Here is a 19976-nt window from a genome sequence, read left to right as displayed (position 1 = left end):
CAGCTCTTCCTCAAGGATTCAGGAGCACTTGTTCTTCAGGCCAGAACAGCAGGGAGGGGACAGGCACCTGGGCCAGGTCCCCACTAAGAGCCCATCTTCCCACCTGTACGTGAATCCCAGCTGCCATGCCCTGGCCACACTAGCCATGCCCTGGCCACTGAGCCTCAGTGACCTTGTCCAGGAGAGTGAACTCACAGGCTACCAGGCACAATGTAGAGACAACAGGTGAGTGACTCCTCACACGGGGCTGCCAGGCATAAAAACTCAGTCTCCTCACCTCACACTGGCGTTTCCAATAACAGAAGGCATAAGCCCCAAACTCTTAAAGTTCATCACTCCCCTTAACTTCATCACTCCCCTATCACAGTATGGCAGGGACCCCAGATATCATCCCCTTTTGTGCCCCTTAGCCTGAGACAAAAGGCTTTGCCAACCTTGGGGCACCTGGGTGGCTCGGTCAGTTAACCGTCCGACTTCAGCTCAGGTCATGATCTCACGGTTCATGAATTCAAGCCCCGCATCAGACTCTGTGCTGACATCTCAGAGCCTGGAGCCTGCTTCAGATTTTGTGTCTCCTCCCTCTCTCTCTGCCCCTCCCCCCACTCTCACACACACACTCTCTCTCTCAAAAATAAGCATTAAAAAAAAAATTTTTTTTAAGGCTTTGCCAACCTCATCTCCTGCCTCATCCCAGCACCATACACCCCAGCGGGGCCCAACCCCATGCTGTGATGTGGCAATGCCACTGGGCCTTTGCACATGCTGTTCTACCACTGCAGCAACACCGGCATACACAAGGCTCCTCTCCTCATTAACCCCAGCCTCTGCATTAAGGGCAGCTCAAGTGGCCTTCATCTGAGGCACTTTTCCCTGTGACCCAGAATGCCCTGTATTTGCACAATCAGCACATGTATTAACCAGGGTACAATTACTCTTCTCTTCCTTGCTCCCACCCCTCCCATGCTCCAACTTTCTTGAGCACAGGGACATGACTGCTCACTCCTGTACTCCAGTGCCCAGAATGAGGCCCAGTTTAGACCAGGGTTCAGAGAGCACCCAATGCACAAACACAAAGCCAGGACTAGCTCGTGTTCGTGGGATGCCCTCCATGGGCCCCGCACTCTGCTAAAAGCACTTTCCTGGTGTTTAACTCGAGTCACGCTCACGACAGCACTGGGAGGTGGCACTAATTATCCCCCATCACAGGACACAGCAGGGCAGGCCGTGCCTCCTTTCTTCCTGGCCAGAAGGAACCATCCACCAGATGACCAGCCAGACTTGTGTCCTGCGGTCGTGTTCTGATTCACTTGTGCAGTGTGAGGTCTTAATTTCAATTTGTTGTTGACATTGAAAAATAATTAGATTTCCCATAACTCTTGGATTTCCAGCTTCTCATGAAGAAAAAAAAAAAACAAAGCTGGCAACAGCAGGTCTGCTCGTTCCTCCTTGACCACAAGGAGGGGGACCCAGGAGGGGATCTCTGGGGGGCGTGCCCTCTCCTGTCGCCCCATCTCCACCACCCCGTACTGCCCACAGCCACCTTCACCTGGGCAAATGCCTCCCTGCCTGATTCTGTCAGCCATGACATGTACCCTCTCTTAAGCGTTCTATCAGCCTCATGCACAGTGCTTACCCTGATAGCTCTATCTCCTAGAAGCACACAGAGCCATGCTCTCAGGCCAGTAAGACACACATGAGGAGCCAGAATGGTGGCCAGAATGCCCTGTTGCAGCCCAGGGCACGAGCAGACCCCGGGACCTGGGGAGCTGCTGAGCGGCCATGGGAACTCCCACCCTGTGCTATGGCCAAACCCAAACGTGTCCCCTTTTGCCTGGGAGCTCTGCCTACTTCCCTCCAACTTAAGAGAACCAGGTTTCAGTGTCCAGTTTCAGAGATGTTTTTCTCTTTCCCAGGACCCAGAGCCAGAGACACGTGAATGGGGACTTGGGCAGTGCCTTCGCCCTGGCTAGCTTGCAGCTCCGTGGCCTGGTCACGAGAGGACACCCCCCCCCCTCCCCCGGGGGATCAGCAGAAAACATTCTTGTCCCTGCCACTGCCTTCCTCACCATTGCCACACGGCCCCAACATTCTTGGAAGTTGGTGAGAAATGGAGCTTGTATGCCTTTGATTGTTTGCAAACCCTGGCAAGGCTTTGGTAAACCCAGGCCAATTTCTGGATTAAATTAGAAAAGAAAAGAGGAAAAATATCTGAATCCTGGCACAGACAGAGATCATTCATTCAACAAAAATTGTTTAAGAACATACTGTACAGAGGATTGTCCCCGTGCTGGGGGGGGAAGGTCAAAGGATATGGCCTCTATTATGAAAGCATGGAAGTTTCTTTGGAGCACACATTCTCAGTAGGCTTAACGAGTGTGTCTGCCTCAGCAGAAGAGATGCTTTGGGGGCTCAGGAATTCTTCCAGAACATAAGCAGTTAACACAGCTGGGAGAGACGGCTTTGTCTGCCCAGAAATCTGCTCTTCCTACTCTGCTGTTTTAAAATGGCTATAATGACCAGCTCATTTAATTGCTTGAAAAGGAGTCCCCAAAGTCACCCCACAGGTCCACAGAGCTGGCAAGCCTAGGGTGGGGCTGGGGGTGGGCTCAGGTCTGAGCAGGAAGAGGGGTAAAGCTTGGCTCAAGGGCAAGTTCCCCAACGATGGCCTGCAGGAAAGGGCTGCTCCAGCTGCAGAAGACTGGAGATCTGAAAAGGGTGAGGGGAACCTTCTCTCCTAGGGACTGCACTAGCCTTTATGGGTTCTCAGAGTGTGTGGAAGGTTCAAAGATGAAGAAACCAAGAGCAGGGCGAGGCAGGAGCTTTGCCAGGTAGGTAAAAGCCAGGGTTAGGATACAGCTGCTCCTGACTCTGAAGCTGGTCCTCATTCTCTACCAAGTGCTTCACTAATAAGTATACCCAGTGTACAGATGTGGTGGGATGTGAATGTCAACTCTAGAGTGCTGGGGCCACAACTCAAGGTGCGCACAGAGCACATAGAAGATTTCTTTAGAGCCTGATACCAAATACTTCATGAACGCCAGTGAGTGACTGTTTTCAGCTTCCTGGGCCACATATCCTCGTCCCAGCTACTCAGCTCTGCTATTAGAGCACAAAAGGAGCCACAGACAATTCACAAATGAACAGGTGTGGCTATATCCCAAAACTTTATTAAAAAAAAAAAAAAAGGATGACAGGCCAGATTTGGCCCTTGGGTTATATTTTTGGCAACCTTACTTTAGTATCTCTGTTTATCTGGAAAAAGCTGCTGTGAATTTTGCTTTAACTCAATAGTAACACACCCAAGGTTAGTTTAACATAAAATTGATGTTTTAAAATGTTTGCCATCCAAAAAGAGTGGCACTTCCAGAGCAGACAGTGACGGCCTTGGCGGCCTCTGGCAGACATACCCAAAGGTAAAGAGGATCGTGGGCCACCTTCTGGGGCAAGCCATCACCCAACGCAATGGTCAGCCTCACCCACATCCACAAGGAATACAATCAGACCAGCAGCTCAGATAGGAAATTGTAGGTCTTTGTGGATACTGAGATCCCATCAAGGCCTTTGGTGTCTCAGGGAAAAGCAGGATTGTTTGGTGCTTTAGCTAAAGGCAATAACCCACATGAGAAGGCTTTTTGGGTCTTGGCCCCAAGGTGTAGATTTGCTAAAGTTTTGGCACAAGTTTTGCTTTACTTTTTTTTTTTAAGTTTATTTATTTTGAGAGAGGCAGAGAGAGAGTGCAAGTGGGGAGGGGCACAGAGAGAGAGGGAGACACAGAATCCGAAGCAGGCTCCAGGCTCCAAGCTGTCAGCACAGAGCCCGACACGGGGCTTGAACTCACAAATGGTGAGATCATGACCTGAGCTGAAGTCTGAGCCACCCAGGCACCCCTTTACTTTACAAAATGCATATGTAAACATGTTACTTGAATCATGGCTCTAGTCTCCTCCGAAGGTATTTGTCCCTGGCCTCCCATTCACCGGAGCCAGGAGAAAAGCCACCATCTGTGCCTAGCAAGGTAACTGGACGTGCCGTGAGCATGGGGGCTGCATCCAGGCACACGCTGTCACACACCAAGTTTGGAGGCAGAGACCAGTCAGGCACTGGCAGAGCAGGTCTGTGAAAATGTGGTGATTCCTCTACACACCCAGCAGGTGTGTTCAGGTGTGCTGACTGCAACCTAGCTTGGGAGCACCAGACACAGAGGGGAGCACTTTTCTAAGGAGAAAGGGTGAAACAGGACAGTGGTTTCCAGTGCACCAGGAGAGCCCGTGGAAGAGGGGAGTCCTGGGCAGAGGGAAGCTCCTCATTCCCAAGGCTGGGCCCAGAGGAGCCACAGCATGAGCCAGGGTTGAAGGCTGGGAGGAGCAGGAATGGGATGCGGCAGAGGGAGGCCGGCTGCGGGAGAGCCACATCTAAGCAGGGAGCCCAGGTGGGGCCCAGCGGCGGTGTGGCAATGGGGCCTGGAGGAGCCAGCCTGGCTGGACAGGCCACATATCTGCTCACGGCTCACAGTTCTGCCCTTACAGCCCTCCCAGCGCTGGGAAGGAGACCCTTCCTCCCACAAGCAGTGGATAGAAGCTCTCAGTGGGGCTTCACAGCCTCTCTGACTAGGCTAAGGACCCCGAGGCCAAAAGGACAGGGCCTCATCCTGGGTTTGCTAGCAACCTTTGAGCCTCTGGAATTTGGGAGCTAAAAACCAGTGTGAGGGCCCCAGAGGACGAGGCCACTGCCAGTAATCTGGCCCCAGCACTCTCTCAGGCACAGCCTTCTTCATCTGGACAGAAAGCTGAGAGTCGGTGTAGCTTTGGGCTGAGAGCCTCTGGACAAGCAGAGGATGGAGAAGGGCCATGGAGAATGGGGCCCAAAGCAGGGAGCACAGGCCACATCAGGTGTCTGGAGAGGGTCGGGTTGGGCTAAGGGGTCTCAGTGCAGGGCTCATGTTGCTGAGTTCATGGGCCAGCGACCAGGGCCCATACCCAGAAGGGCCCTGCACTTGGGGTTTAATGCTCTGAGGTTGCTGTCTTGACATTCCTCATTTCACTTTTGAATTTGTGTTTTGTAAGTAAAATCCAACAGGATAGTGAGGTCTTGGCTCACGAGTGGTCCTGACTCCACAGGACAAGGTCTTGGTGTCCGACTCCCCACCCTGTGATCACTGCCACTCTCTGCCCTGGGCAGGGGCCTGCATGCAGGTGCAAGGTGGGTGCACATGCCCCGTGGTCTCTCGGGCCAGGACATGGCAGTGGTGGTCCCACCCAGGGCAGCCCCACATGGGTCTCAGTGGAGGCGAGTCTCTTGGGCACCCCCATCCAGTTGCTAAGGTGTAAAGAGCCTCGACCATCTGCCCTGGGTTGGGGTGGTGGGCCTGAGGGAAGGGGAGATGCCAGGCTTAATGTCCCCAGATCCCCACCCCATACCAGGGCACAAGCATGATGTGCTCTTCCAGGGGCAGCAGTCAGGGGACAAAGCAGCTGTCAGGCCCAGAGGGCATATCTCCTGCTGCTGGCTGTGACCTGGGGCACCTGTGATAATCTGCGTCTAAGAGAGCACTCCCTCCACTGGCTCCATTCCTGGGGGCTCCTCTCTTCCTCCTTCCAACCGTTCTGAGTCTGGCTTGTGTTTTGTGTGAACTTCTGGCACCCTCCGGGCATGAGCCATGAAACACAAGTCTGTTTAATTTTGGTGATTCTGCATCCAAGTTAAATGCGTAATATCTGCATTTAAAATAAGCTTTGTGGGGCGCCTGGGTGGCTCAGTCGGTTAAACGTCCAACTTCAGCTCAGGTCATGATCTCGCGGTCCGTGAGTTCGAGCCCCGCATCGGGCTCTGTGCTGACTGCTCAGAGCCTGGAGCCTGTTTCGGATTCTGTCTCCCTCTCTCTCTGACCCTCCCCCATTCATGCTCTGTCTCTGTCTCAAAAATAAATAAACGTTTAAAAAATAAATAAATAAAATAAAATAAAATAAGCTTTGTACGGGGCGCCTGGGTGGCTCAGTCAGTTAAGCATCCGACTCTTGATTTTAGCTCAGGTCTCGATCTCACGGTTCGTGGGATCAAGCTCTGAGTCAGGCTCCATGCTGACAGCACAGAACCTGCTTGGGATTCTCCCTCTTTCTGCCCCTTCCCTGCAAAGGGGCATGTGCCCGCACATGCATTCACTCTCTCTCTCTCTCTCTCTCTCTCTCTCTCTCTGTCAAAATAAAGAAATAAACATTTAAAAAACAAATATAATATAAAATAAAATAAGCTTTTTACAATATAAAGGTAACTGGTAAAATTCATGATAATACTTTAAAATTCTAATTTTTCATTGTTTACAGTGACAATCAGTAGATGATTTTTAAATCTTGACAATTTGAGAGACAGAGATCACAGGAAAAAGGAAAAAGCCTTTATATGTACCTTTAAGGGCACTTTTTCCTGATCTCCAAACAAGAGAGCCACACCTTCATTCTGCCCTGGGCCCCAGGAGTTTGGTAATCAGAGACATTCTGGGTCTCTGATGTGGCTGAACTCAGCAAGAATGGCCAGGTGGTTAGTGTAGGGCCACAAGTTTGGGAAACGGTCTGCTGACAAGAAGCCACAGGAGTCTGCCAGGGTGACCAGAGCAAAGCTCTAGAAGATTAACTTCTGGGGGAGGGTGTGAAGTGCCAAACATGGCACCCAAGGGAAAACCCAGGGAGAGAAAGATCTCAGGACACCACTACACACAAAAATGTAAACCATAGCAAACTGCCCCAAAACAAAGGGCAAAAAACAGAATTACAGGGAATATTTTCCACCCACATGACAGACAAAAAGTGAACCTATTCAAATATAAATGTTCTTCAAATTAACAAGATAGAAACTAATGTCCCCATAGAATAAAGAACATGAATAGGCCAATACTAAACATGTAAGATGATTGCTGTTTTAAAGTACATATATATTTTTATAGATGCGACTTCATTACCATCAAATAAATACAACTTAAAGACAAAAAATATATCTCAGCATTGCTTTCAAATTACCATAGCTAAAAAGGACTCAGTGGTAGGAGGAGGGGAGACAGGCATTTGCTCAGTGGAGCATTAACAGGTGAAACCCTAACAGAGAACATTCTGGCACAGAAAACTTTAAAATGCCCATACCTGTTGACCAGGCACTACACTTTTAGGGACTCAGTTTAAGGAAACAGTAATGGATGAGTGACAGATTTAGCTGTAAGGGTGTTCATTACAGCTAGTGTCCAGTCTGACATCTAACAGGGAAATAAATTTTGTTATGTGACTATGTCATATCAATAATCAGTTACATAAAAGGCATGCTATATGATGCAATGTGATGCCACCGTTAAAATGAGGTAATAGGCAATAATTGGTAGGTGGAAGACATTCACATTCCTGCCGGATTTATATTCTCATTTTCCATCATAAATAATTTATTGTCTCTGTTAAATACAGTATTTTTTTAATTTATTTATTTTTGAGAGAGAGAGCGAGAGAAAGAGAGAGAGAGAGAGAGAGAGAGAGAGAGAGAGTGGGAGAGGGGCAGAGAAAGAGGGAGACACAGAATCTGAAGCAGGCTCCAGATTCCAAGCTGTCAGCATAGAGCCCAACGTGGGGCTCGAACCCATGAACAGTGAGATCATGACCTGAACCAAAGTCAGATGCCCAACCGACTGAGCCACCCAGGCGCCCCCAAATAGAGTATCTTTTATTAAACAAGGAACGTTAGTTTCTAGATTTAGGGAGGAAAGGAAGGAAACTGGACCTGGCAGGAGGTGCTGGAGTGCGTTGGTGGGGGTCAGAGGTCTGAATGCCGTAGGATCTTTTCTGCACTGAGGTGACTCTTGTGATGTTCAGCAAACATTTACAACCCTTTTCACCCTCCAGAGAGTCTTGGATAGAGAGAGGGATGGATTGATTAATTTCCACTTCCCTAAGAATAAAATGTCTTTGCCCGTAAATGCAGGAAGGAAGTGGCACCTCGGGAGATTTCCCACTGCCCTTCGGGTCACATCCAAGTCCCTCTCAACATCCAGTGACTGGCCTTGTTCATCTGCAACTTCCCTTCCTACCTGGGCCCCTTGTTCCCCACACACCAGTCCTTTCTCACACCTTCAAATGTGCTGACCTCATTCTTGCCTCAGGGCCTTTGCACCACCCATTCTCTCTGAACACTCCATCCTGCCTCTTCCCACAGTCATCCAATATCATTCGAGTCTTAGCTGCAGTGTTACTTTCTGTGTATGTCTTCCTGACCACCTGTATAAAGTGGCCCACATTTCCCAGCCCTTCTCCTTTCTCCACCTCACTGTTTTATTTCTTTCATTGTCCTTATCTGAAATTACCTCTTTTGATTTTCACTTGAATATTGTCTGTGCTCCCCACCAGAATGCAAGATATGGCTGTGTCTTGTTGTGCTCACAGCTATACCCCTTGCCTGACATACAGGATATGCCCAATGAACCGTTGTTGACAGAATGATCAAGTGCCAGGTGTATCAGTCAGCCCAGGATGAGCTCTGCTGCATAACAAAGTCTCCACCACATCAGTAGCTAACACAATAAAGCTGGCATGTGTTTCTTTATACACATCACAGGCCAGCAGAGGTTGGGTGGTCCTGCCTCGTTCTGTACCTGCACTTACTGGGATATATGGCTTCCAGGGTCACTGTGTTAGGGAAAGAAACAGAAGGAAGGGACACACTGGCTCTTAATCGCCTTGGCCAAGAGGTAACACATCACTTCCTTCTACACAGACCATGAGAGAAAACTAGCCACACAGCTCCAAATTAGGTACAAGGGAGGCTGGTAATTGGGAGGGAAGAAGAGAGCACATGGATATCTGAAGAACCTGAAATGTCTATGTCACACCAGGACCCACATCCCAGCCCAGACTCTGCTGCAAAGAGGCCCCAAAGGGATCTGTGCAGCAGTATCACCCCGAATGATAGAAAACAGCCCAGCTTAGAGCTGCCAGGGTCCAGCCATACCCGCCTCCCATCCACCTCGGCCCCTGCTCCTCCTCAGAGCCTTCATTCCCTGGGTCCCTGCCATCAGAACCCCCACCAGACCCCCCTCCCAGGGTCTTTATGGTCTTCCTCAGGGGACAGGCTGTGTCTGTCCAGGGTGGGGTCCCTATGCCTCAGACACTGGAAGTGTTTCCGCCCTGGCCGTGGCTGTCCACACAGCTGACCAAATGCCTCACTTGGAGCGCAGTCCGGGCCAGCTGCCGCCACATCTGTCCTCCACGTTGCTGGTTTGGCTCCAGGGCTGGGAAGCCCCATAACCAGCTGTGTACTCACAGGGAGAAGGAGATCTGCCCTGGCCAGGCCTTCTAGGGCCAGTTGGGGCTCCGGCTACAGCTCCAGGTGAGCCAGCACCCTCGGGTCTCAGGGCCACTGTCCAATAGGGTGGCCACTCGCCACAATGGTGATCTAAATCCAAATGTCAATGAATTACGAATGAATTAAATTACCCACTGGATGGCTACTATCAAAAATAACAAGTGTTGGTGAGGATGCAGAGAGACTGGAACCCTCGGGCACTGCTGGGAAGGAATGTAAAATGGTGCGCTGCTGTGGAAAACAGTATGGAGGTTCCTCAAAAAATACAAAATAGAGCTACCTTAGGGGCGCCTGGGTGGCTCAGTCAGCTAAGCGTCTGACTTCGGCTCAGGTTATGATCTCGCGGTTGGTGAGTTTGAGCCCCGCATCAGGGTCTGTGCTGACAGCGTGGAGCCTGGAGCCTGCTTCGGATTCTGGGTCTCCCTCTCTCTCTGCCCCTCCCCACCCTGCTCACCTGAGCACTCTCTCTGTCTCTGTCTCTGTCTCAAAAATAAAATAAGTAAATGTTAAAAAAAAATAGAACTATCATATAATCCTGAAATTCCACTTCTAGGTATATACTCCAAAAGACTGAAAAGCAGGGACATGAAGAGATATTTGTACACCCACATGCACAACAGCATTATTCACAGTAACCAAGAAGCGGAAGCAACTCAAGTGCTCATCGACAGATGAACGAATAAACACAAGGCAATGGATGCACACAAGGGGATTGTATTCATCCTTAAAAAGGACATTCTGGCACACGCCACAACATGGATGAACCTTGCAGGCGTTATGCTAAGTGAAATAAGCCAGTCACAAAAAGATAAATAGCATATGACTCCTCTTATATGAGGTAACTAAATTAGTCAGAACCACAGGGACAGAAAGTAGAAGGGTGATTTCCAGGGGCCAGGGGAGGGGAGAGTAGGAGTTAGTGTTTAATGGGGACAAGATGAGAGAGTTCTGATGGATGGATGTTAGGGATGGTTGAACAGTGGTGTGAACATAGTTAATGTCCCAGGACTGCACACTTTATTTCTTTAAATGTTTATTTATTTTTGAGAGAGAGAGAGAGAAGGCAAGAGAGTGAGTGTGAGTACGAGAGGAGCACAGAGAGAGAGCGAGACACAGAATCTGAAGCAGGCTACAGGCTCTGAGCTGTCAGCACAGAGCCTGACGAAGGGCTCCAACCCACAAACCATGAGATTATGACCTGAGCCTAAGTCAGACGCTTAACTGCCCCAATGAACTATACACTTTTAAAATAGTGAATGTAGGGGGCACCTGGGTGGCTCAGTCAGTTAAGTGACTGATTTTAGCTGAGGTCATGATCTCACGGTTGGTGAGTTCGAGCCCCACATCAGGCTCTGTGCTGACAGCTCAGAGCCTGGAGCCTGCTTCGGATTCTGTGTCTCCCTCTCTCTCTGCCCCTCCCCTGCTCATGCTCTGTCTTTGTCTCTCAGAAATAAATAAACATTAAAAAATTAGAAAAAATAAAATAAAATAAAAATAAAATTGTGAAGGTGGTAAACTTTATATGTATTTTACCACAATTAAAAAAAATTTTAGGGCCCCTGGGTGACTCAGTCAGTTAAGCGTCCAACTCTTGATTTCAGCTCAGGTCATGATCTCATGGTTTCATGGGTTCAAGACCCACTGCACTGACAATGTGGAACCTACTTGAGATTCTGTCTCTCCCTCTCTCTCTGCCCCTCTCCTGCTTGTGCTCTGTCTCTCTCAAAATAAATAAGTAAACTTTAAAAAAATATTTTTAAGTTAAAATTTTAAAACTCCACTGAATATCAATAAGGTAAAAATTCAGTTCTCCCATCGTGTCAGCCACATTTTAAGTGCTCAAGGGTTGGCTAGTGGCTGCCACATTGGGCAGGGAAGAATTTTGAGCATTCTCAGCACTGCAGAAGGTTCTGTGGGACAGCGTTGCCCTGGAAGGTCATCCTTTCTCACTTATTCATGATTTCTCCATCTCCCTCCTCCCCAAGACCACCAAAGGGTCATGACTTCCATCAGCCCCCAGGGACTCTGTCCTGGGTGTGCACAGCCCTAAATGAGGACACAGTGCCTTATAGGGTCTTAACTGTCAGGGCAACACGCACTCAAACAGGGTGCCTCATCTCCCTGACTACACTGGGAGGCAGAGCTCAGATTAGAAGGGCAGACATCCCCCCCTTGTCTCTGAGCCCCAGGCTGTCTGCCATGCCCTGGGACAAGCATGTGTCCAATAAATGCTTGCTGGGTGCCACAGGGAAAAAAGACGTGGCCCAACTACTGTTCCTCAGCTCCTCCAATTTATGTCATAAAACACTTTTTTCTTTGGCTATGATAAAATACATTTCAATTTAGGAATTTTTGTAATCCTCAGGCTTTTCAAGAAACTAACCAAACCATCCTATTACCCAAAGTTGGGATACAGTCAGATCATGAAGGTGGAAATGAATAAACTGAAGTTAACTGGCAAAACCGAGAAAAATTCTAGACTTCCTCCTACTGGCTCATGCAGCACCAGGTATGTGTGTCAGAGGGACCCTTCACACCAGGTTAATGGTGGGGCTAGGAGTTAAGTAACCCAAGTGTGACATAATAATAAATATCTACTGGTCTCTTCCCCCTAGTTCCTGACACAGACCTCCTAAACCCTATAATTTCCAAGTGACAGGGGTGACAGGAGAAGTTTATTATTCATAATAAGCCCCTTTCAAGGGTACCTGAGTTTATGCTAATGAGGTGACTCTTGGTGGGACCTAGATGGCTTCAGGATGGGGGAAGCCAGTTGCCAGAGGAACCAACTGGGTGATCAGAAGGTTGGAACTTTTAGCACTGCCCCCCCCCACTTCCGCCCCAGGCTCCTAGGGAGAAAGACGACTGAATCACCATGGCCAATAACACTGCCAGAAAAACTGTAAACCATGGAGTTTTGAGAGCTTCCAGGTTGGTGAACACACTGAGGTGCTGGGAGGGTGGTGTGCCCGGAGAGGGCAGGGAAGCTGTCAACCCTTCCCACCTACCTTGCCCCATGCATCTCTTCCATTTGACTCTTCCTGAGTTGCATCCTTTATAATATACCAGTGACAGTAAGGAGGGTTTTCCTGAGTTCTGTGAACCGAACCAAGCAAACAGTTGAACCCGAGGAGGCAGTCATGGGAACCCTTGATTTACGGCTGGTTGGGTCTTCTGACGAGGTTGTACAGGTGACAACCCAGGACTTGTGAGTGGCATCCGAAGTGAGGCCAGTCTTGTGGGACTGAGCCCTTACCCCGTGGGGTCCGTGCTAACTCTGGGTAGTGTCGGGAGCACTTGTTATGGAAAACCCACACATATGGTGTCAGAAGAGCTGGTGTGAGTATGGAAAACAGAGAGTTTTCCTTCAGCAGGACTTTCAGCCGGGTTGGAAGGCAGTGTAATTCTTGGGGAAGCGCATATATGTTCAAGGCAGGCAAGATTTTATATCTACTAGTCTTGCAGAATTAGTGTGAGGATTGCCTAAGATAATGCATGCCTACAGGGGCCTGGTACATAGTCACTCAGTAAGAGCTCAATGATCGTAGCCATCGTGGTTGTTTCATTGTTATTATTATTATTATTATCATAATTATTATTACTACATCAAAGGCACTTTTCAAAAACGAGATGAGGTTAAACACAACAACAGTCTCCAAAATAAAATATGCTTGGGGTACCTGGGTGGCTCAGTCTGTTAAGCGTCCTACTTTGGCTCAGGTCATAATCTCATAGTTCATGAGTTCAAGCCCCACATCGGACTCTGTGCTGACAGCTCAGAGCTCAGGGCCTGGAGCCTGCTTTGGATTCTGTGTCTCCCTCTCTCTCTGCCCCTCCCCCACTCATGCTCTGTCTCTCTCTCCAAAATTAATTAATTAATTAATTAATTAAAATAAAATAAAATATGCTCTGTAAACCTGACTTTGGCCCCACTTTGGGGATGAAAGGGTTGAGTTCCAGAGGGTTGATGACTCACGTAAGGCAGGTGGAGAGGAAGGTGGACAGATGGGCAGGGGTCTCTCTGCCCAGCAATTGGCTCGTTCAAATCATCTTGCCCCTGACTTACCTCTGCACTGGGGTCCTGGGAGGTCTTGCCCACAGGCTGATATGGTGACCTTTCCAGCAGCCCCACTGCTCCACCCCACCACCGACTGCCACTTACGATGTTCATGAGCGTGAGCAGGTACTTCTGCACATGCTCCTTCCCATGGAACTGGACCACAGAGTCATCCACACCCAGCAGAACCTCGATGTTGTAGTCACCATCTGCAGCATGCCTTCTCGCTCTGCGCCTCGAGCCATTGACACGCTCCTCCAGGACACCCAGGGCACGGCTGAGGTTATCCAGGCTGCCCGGGGGGGGCCCTGAAAGGACAGAGGACACAATCTGCAGTAGCAGCCCAGGCTTGCCAGGTACATTGAAACAAGGCAAAACCCCACCTGGATACCACTCGGCACCAGCCTGGCCATCACCTTGTTGAAAACTCACAGCACCTGAACTGTCCCCATTTTACAGAGGAACAGACAGAGATTCAGAGAGGGCAGAGTGAGTGTCAAGTGGGCTTAGACCCAGTAGCATGCAAACCTACTCCTTGGCCATCACAGACACCAGGCCTGGAACCCAGCAGTGAATGGAGAGGCCAAGAAGCCGGGCTGCCCAGCTAGGAGTGTGCATGACCACAGCCAGCTCTTTCCATCCATTCACACACTTGAATACCCAAGAAGGGGCGCCCAAGTGCCCAAAGGCTGGTTTCCCCAGTGTGGCCACCATGTTAAAACCAGGGAGACGAAGGGCCAGCCCTGGTGGTGTGTGTCCCACAGCATCTCCTTAGGCAGCTCCTCTTCCAGAACTTGCCTCCACTGAAGCAAGGCCCCTCATCTCTGGGCAAGGCCCACTCACACCTGTGCAGGGTCAAGACCACCCATGGGCACTCCTCTCCCCTCTCTCTCTCTGGTAAATTGTGTCTACTCCTTGTCGCAGGCTGAGGAGATGGGTGGTTGCCTGACTGAATTGTGCAGGGATAAGGACTCCACAGTCTGCCTGGGGTGGGAGAGAGGGTCCAAGGGGCCTCAGCTGAGGGTCCCAAGGGCCTGGAGCTCTGTCAGGCCCAGGAGCCCAAAATGGCATCTCCCTGTCAGCACAGCTGTGGCATCTGCTCTGGTTCTCTTCTCCTTTCCCACCAGGCCTGGAGCCCACCCTGGACTAGAGTTCAGGCTTAGTTCCCCTGAGGAGGTGACATTTCAGTTGACACGTGAAGGATGAGAAGGAGCAGGTCCAGTGAGAAATGAGGGGACAATCGTTCCATGGATAGAGGACAACAGTCTTCTCTTGTCACTGAGAAGGGTCTTCTCAAGGCTCCGTGCACCCCATCCCCCGTAGATGGGCAGCCAGCTCTGTGGGGGAGGCAGATGGGGACCAAACGTGTCCCTGAGGCCAGTGCTGGAGGGCCGTGGACCCCCTTCCTTGTGGGCCTTTTGGAAGACCCTTGCTGGGCTTGATGGGGAGCGCCAACTCTGAGCTGGAGTAGCAGCAGCAGAGAGGGCATCCCAGGTGAAGAGGTCAGCGTGGCAAAGTCCTCCCTGTGGGATTTGCAAACCCCCAGGACAGCAAACACACAGGCGCCCTTGAACCTACAGAACCAGCATCTACCACACGATGCTTCTGAGCCCTTTGCAGACTCAGGACCCAGGGTCTCTCTTCTCCAGGTTAAACGTTTTTGTTTCTGCCAATTTCAGTTTCCCCAACTCATCCCTCAGTGCTGGCAAAGTATGGGGACCGCTCCGGGGCGTGTTAACAACATTGGATCCCATGGCCCCGCGCTGGGCCCCAGCTCCTCCTGGGCTGAGTGGCTTGTCTAAGTCACTTAATCTTTCTGCTCCTGGGATTCCTTGATGCTAAACTGGGGACAGTAATGAGGACAGTGGGGAGCCTCCTCCTTGCAGTGGGGATCAGATGGCTGCTGGGGTGGCAGAGCTTTGTCCCTGTCCCCACCCTCAAATGCGGGGCTTGGTGCAGGCAGCACCCTGTGCTCCACGGGCTGTGGGTGAGCTCGGCCTCTGCGACCCACTGATTCCCCTGGAGGGTGGGTGCTTTGGCATTCCCTGGATGCAATTCAGTTTCCCCTTCTCCCGTCCTGTCCCTGATTCTCTGAGGCATCCTGCCTGATCCCTTCTGGAGACTCTAAAACTGGGGACAGCTCTTGGAAGCTTCTTGCCTCGTCATCCTTTGCCTGAGACATGAGCAAAAAAAGCCCTAGCTGCCATGCAGAAGAAGGGTCCCCCCCAGCACAGGGAATGCCAGGAACCCAAATCCCCGTTGTTAGGCACTAGAAAGATAGGGTCCTGCCACAGATGCCTCCAGTCAGGGGAGCCTTGGCCTGCAGGGATCCTGGCTTCTTCTATCTACTGTAGAGCAGCCACCCGTGGGGACCAGCAACTTCTCGTGGGGAAATGCTGTGTACAGAGGGCAACAGGAGCCAAGAGCAGGAGATGGGCAGCTCTGACAGCTTGTTATCCTGGTCTGAGCCAGTAATGACCGATGGAACAAAGGGCTGGGTGAGCTCTGTGTCACTGTGCCTTCATACATGGGCTGTAAGCATGCAGGAGTTCCAAAGGGAGGAGGGGAGAGTGGCCAGGAGCCCACCTCCAACCCTGAGGGACCAGGAGGAGCAAAGGCCTTTAGACCAGGTAAGCAACCCGGTGCACAGGGACAGGTCAGGAAGACCAGTGTTGGTGTCGGGGGATTACTAGGCAGTTGACCCAGGATCAGACAGGAGCCTGCCACTCGTCCCTCAGGGGGCCACAAATCCCTACAGTGGGACTTGGCTTGAGCAACAGGTCTGCTGAAACCAGGATGGGGTCTCTGCACGGCCCAGGCTTCAGGATAGAGCCCGTTGTAGGGAAACTGAGGAGACATCTAAGATTGACAGTGGAAGAGATTTCAGCCTGGCCTCTGGGTCCTATCAGTGCTCATGTGGCCCTAGGCCTAGGGACTTGGCAGACCCTGCTGATCTTGGGGATGTGTTCCCGTAGGTCTTGCCAGGTCTGAGCAGGGCTGAGGCTTCCAGAGGCAGGGATGTCACCTGCTTCTCCCCATCGGCACTTTGACCTTTGGTTTTGGGGCATCCCTACAGGGCTTGGGGCTTGGGGGAAGGGATTCTAGAACGTCCAACTCATCCCCCAAGTACTCATGATCCAAGTAATAACTATAACAGTAATAATTATGCTTGAGGTGAAATTGGCATTTCTGTTGTGTCTTTAGAAAAGGTTGCTGTTCTTCATGGACCTGAAACATAAATTTCGCTAAAAACGGTGCTTGCCTGGCAGATCTGGCTACTAGATGTGTCCCAGCCAGCTCTGGCCGAGAGGCAGTCCCTTCAACCCTCCCACCCATGGGGAACATTGGGAGGGGTCACTGCATGACAACTCCCAGGATCAGGGGCACACTCTGATGCCTTCAGGAGCCAGGAGGGCAGTGACAGCAGCAGGTCAGGTGGCCTGGGGACATGGGCCCCATGTGTCCCACCTCCAGGCATGGCTGTCGATCCACAGCCCAGTGTTACCTGCCCATCACCTGCCCCCAACCTGTGACCCCCCTGTCCTAATTCCTCAAGAGAAGATGGCTCTTCTAGATTTTAACACAAAATCTCCCAATTCTGAAATACTGTCAGCCCAATGAGTTATTTTTAAAATGTCATGTGGCCCTAATAAGCACCTCTATGGCTGGTTTCACCTAGGGACCACCCATCAGTGACCCTGGGCTTGACAGGGGCAGAGGGTAACATCTAGCCTCTTCCCCAGGGAAGAGGTTTTTTTTTTAATGGAAATTACCATTTTTCTGCTTCCCAAGGTGGTTCTGAAGGTGAGCTGTCCCTGCTTGTTGGAAATGCAAAGAAATAAATGTGTAAAAATAGAGTAGCAATTCCTCAAATCCCCTGTCAGACTTAAGTAGCTGGTGTCTCCTCTGGGAGCGGTGAGGATGGCCCTGAATCATCCCCAGACAGCCCAGCAGGATGATCAGCTCTGCACGGGCACTGCGTGCAGGCCCGCCCTCCCCATCCTGTCTCCACCCCTGTAGGGGCCCCTGGCCAGCATCTGCCATGTGTGCGTGTGTGCGTCAGGGTGCACAGGGGGACATGAGAACCCCAGGAGGGACAGAAATGCAAGCAGTAACTTGGCCCTGGCCTGACTTAGTCCTCTGTTCTGTCAGAGCCCTCCCCTCTCTGCTTCTCCTTCATCTCCTTTACCTCCTTCACCTCTGCTTTCCCTGCTTGGTGTCTGTCCCGTGGCCAGGTGGCAGGCTTGTGCCAGCAGGTGCAGGGGGAGTCCCATCAGTCTTTCCATCTGTGAGATGGGGACAGTGATGGGATGCACACCACAGGGGCCTGTTTGTCAGCCCCGAAGAGGAGACATAGGCACAGGGCCGAGTGGCCGGGCGGGACCAGATGGCAGGCTGCCTCGCCTGAGTCTGAGCTGCTTTCAGAGTCCCTATCCCGCCTCCAGCATCTGCTCTGCACCACTGTGACGTGGAGGGAGTTCCTGCTCCTGTCTGGAGGAGGCAGCAGATGAGAGGCTTTAGGGACAAGTGAGAATTATTCTGGAAGACTCTTTGTGGACAGGTGGTGCTGCAGGGGAGCTGGGCTCTCAGCCCCACCTTCAGCCACAGGGGCACCAGGGCCCAGATACCACACCCTGGGTTGTTGGTGTCATGATGACTTGAGATCCCAGGCCAGGATAACAAGCTGTCAGAGCTGCCCATCTCCTGCTCTTGGCTCCTGTTGCCCTCTGTACACAGCATTTCCCCACGAGAAGTTGCTGGTCCCCACAGGTGGCTGCTCTACGGTAGATAGAAGAAGCCAGGATCCCCGCAGGCCAAGGCTCCTCTGACTGGAGGCACCCGTGGCAGGACCCTATCTTTCTAGTGCCTAACAATGGGGATTTGGGTTCCTGGCATTCCCTGTGCTGGGGGGGACCCTTCTTCTGCATGGCAGCTAGGGCTCTTTTTGCTCATGTCTCAGGCAAAGGATGACGAGGCAAGAAGCTTCCAAGAGCTGTCCCCAGTTTTAGAGTCTCCAGAAGGGATCAGGCAGGATGCCTCAGAGAATCAGGGACAGGACGGGAGAAGGGGAAACTGAATTGCATCCAGGGAATGCCAAAGCACCCACCCTCCAGGGGAATTAGTGGGTCGCAGAGGCCGAGCTCACCCACAGCCCGTGGAGCACAGGGTGCTGCCTGCACCAAGCCCCGCATTTGAGGGTGGGGACAGGGACAAAGCTCTGCCACCCCAGCAGCCATCTGATCCCCACTGCAAGAAGGAGGCTCCCCACTGTCCTCATTACTGTCCCCAGTTTAGCATCAAGGAATCCCAGGAGCAGAAAGATTAAGTGACTTAGACAAGCCACTCAGCCCAGGAGGAGCTGGGGCCCAGCGCGGGGCCATGGGATCCAATGTTGTTAACACGCCCCGGAGCGGTCCCCATACTTTGCCAGCACTGAGGGATGAGTTGGGGAAACTGAAATTGGCAGAAACAAAAACGTTTAACCTGGAGAAGAGAGACCCTGGGTCCTGAGTCTGCAAAGGGCTCAGAAGCATCGTGTGGTAGATGCTGGTTCTGTAGGTTCAAGGGCGCCTGTGTGTTTGCTGTCCTGGGGGTTTGCAAATCCCACAGGGAGGACTTTGCCACGCTGACCTCTTCACCTGGGATGCCCTCTCTGCTGCTGCTACTCCAGCTCAGAGTTGGAGCTCCCCATCAAGTCCAGCAAGGGTCCTCCAAAAGGCCCACAGGGAAGGGGGTCCACGGCCCTCCAGCACTGGCCTCAGGGACACGTTTGGTCCCCATCTGCCTCCCCCACAGAGCTGGCTGCACATCTACGGGGGATGGGGTGCACGGAGCCTTGAGAAGACCCTTCTCAGTGACAAGAGAAGACTGTTGTCCTCTATCCATGGAATGATTGTCCCCTCATTTCTCACTGGACCTGCTCCTTCTCATCCTTCACATGTCAACTGAAATGTCACCTCCTCAGGGGGACTAGGCTTATTTCATCCTGATTAAAATAGGCTCTCCCCTCCCCCAACGTCTCCCTGACAGCATCTTGTCTTCTTCTTTCATAAAACACACCACCATTTGTGGTTCCAATCTCATCTGTGAATCTGCTGGGCCCTAAGGGCCTCTCCCGCCTCAGAGAGAGGCCCCCTGGAAGACAGGAGCCATGGGTCCTGGGTGCCTCGCTTTTCTGAGTGCCCTACAAGTCACAGCAGGGCTGGGAAGGAAAGGAGTCAGGGCAGAGAGGCAATGGGAGGGTGCTTGGGGCCAGCAGTGGGGCTGGGAGAAGAGGCAGGTGGAGCAGGGCTGGGTTGGGGGAGCAGGAGCAAAAGTGAGCTGGCACAAAATCCAGCTATGCACTGCTTACCCAAGACACAGCTAAGATAAAATGACCCAGGGGCCTTCAGAAGAATGGCACAACAATAGAGGGACCATGTGATTGCCAACAACAACCAAAAAAAGCAAAGTAAAACAGTATTTATGAGATGAAATATAACCCAAGGCATTAACGGGACAAACTGATCAGCAGTTCATTGAGAAGATATAAAAGATATGAAACCTAGCAAAGCTTCAACCTGATCCAAGGAAAAATAGACAAATTGCA

The 19976-nt window shown here is 51.3% G+C and overlaps 1 protein-coding gene across 1 annotated transcript in view; it reads right to left on the bottom strand.

The window, feature by feature from the left end:
- Window positions 1-19976, bottom strand: part of ADAMTS2 (ADAM metallopeptidase with thrombospondin type 1 motif 2) — a 245145-nt gene that overhangs the window by 88081 nt on the left and 137088 nt on the right. The window contains exon 4 of the mRNA XM_023254116.2: window positions 13493-13695. Within this exon, the coding sequence (XP_023109884.2) occupies window positions 13493-13695 (203 nt within the window). The remainder of the gene's footprint in view (window positions 1-13492; window positions 13696-19976) is intronic.

This window comes from Felis catus, chromosome A1 (genome assembly GCF_018350175.1).
Source record: "Felis catus isolate Fca126 chromosome A1, F.catus_Fca126_mat1.0, whole genome shotgun sequence".
In the NCBI taxonomy this organism is placed as follows: Eukaryota; Metazoa; Chordata; class Mammalia; order Carnivora; family Felidae; genus Felis; species Felis catus.
Note: the sequence above shows the minus strand (reverse complement) of the source record. Positions and strands in the feature narration are given on the sequence as shown.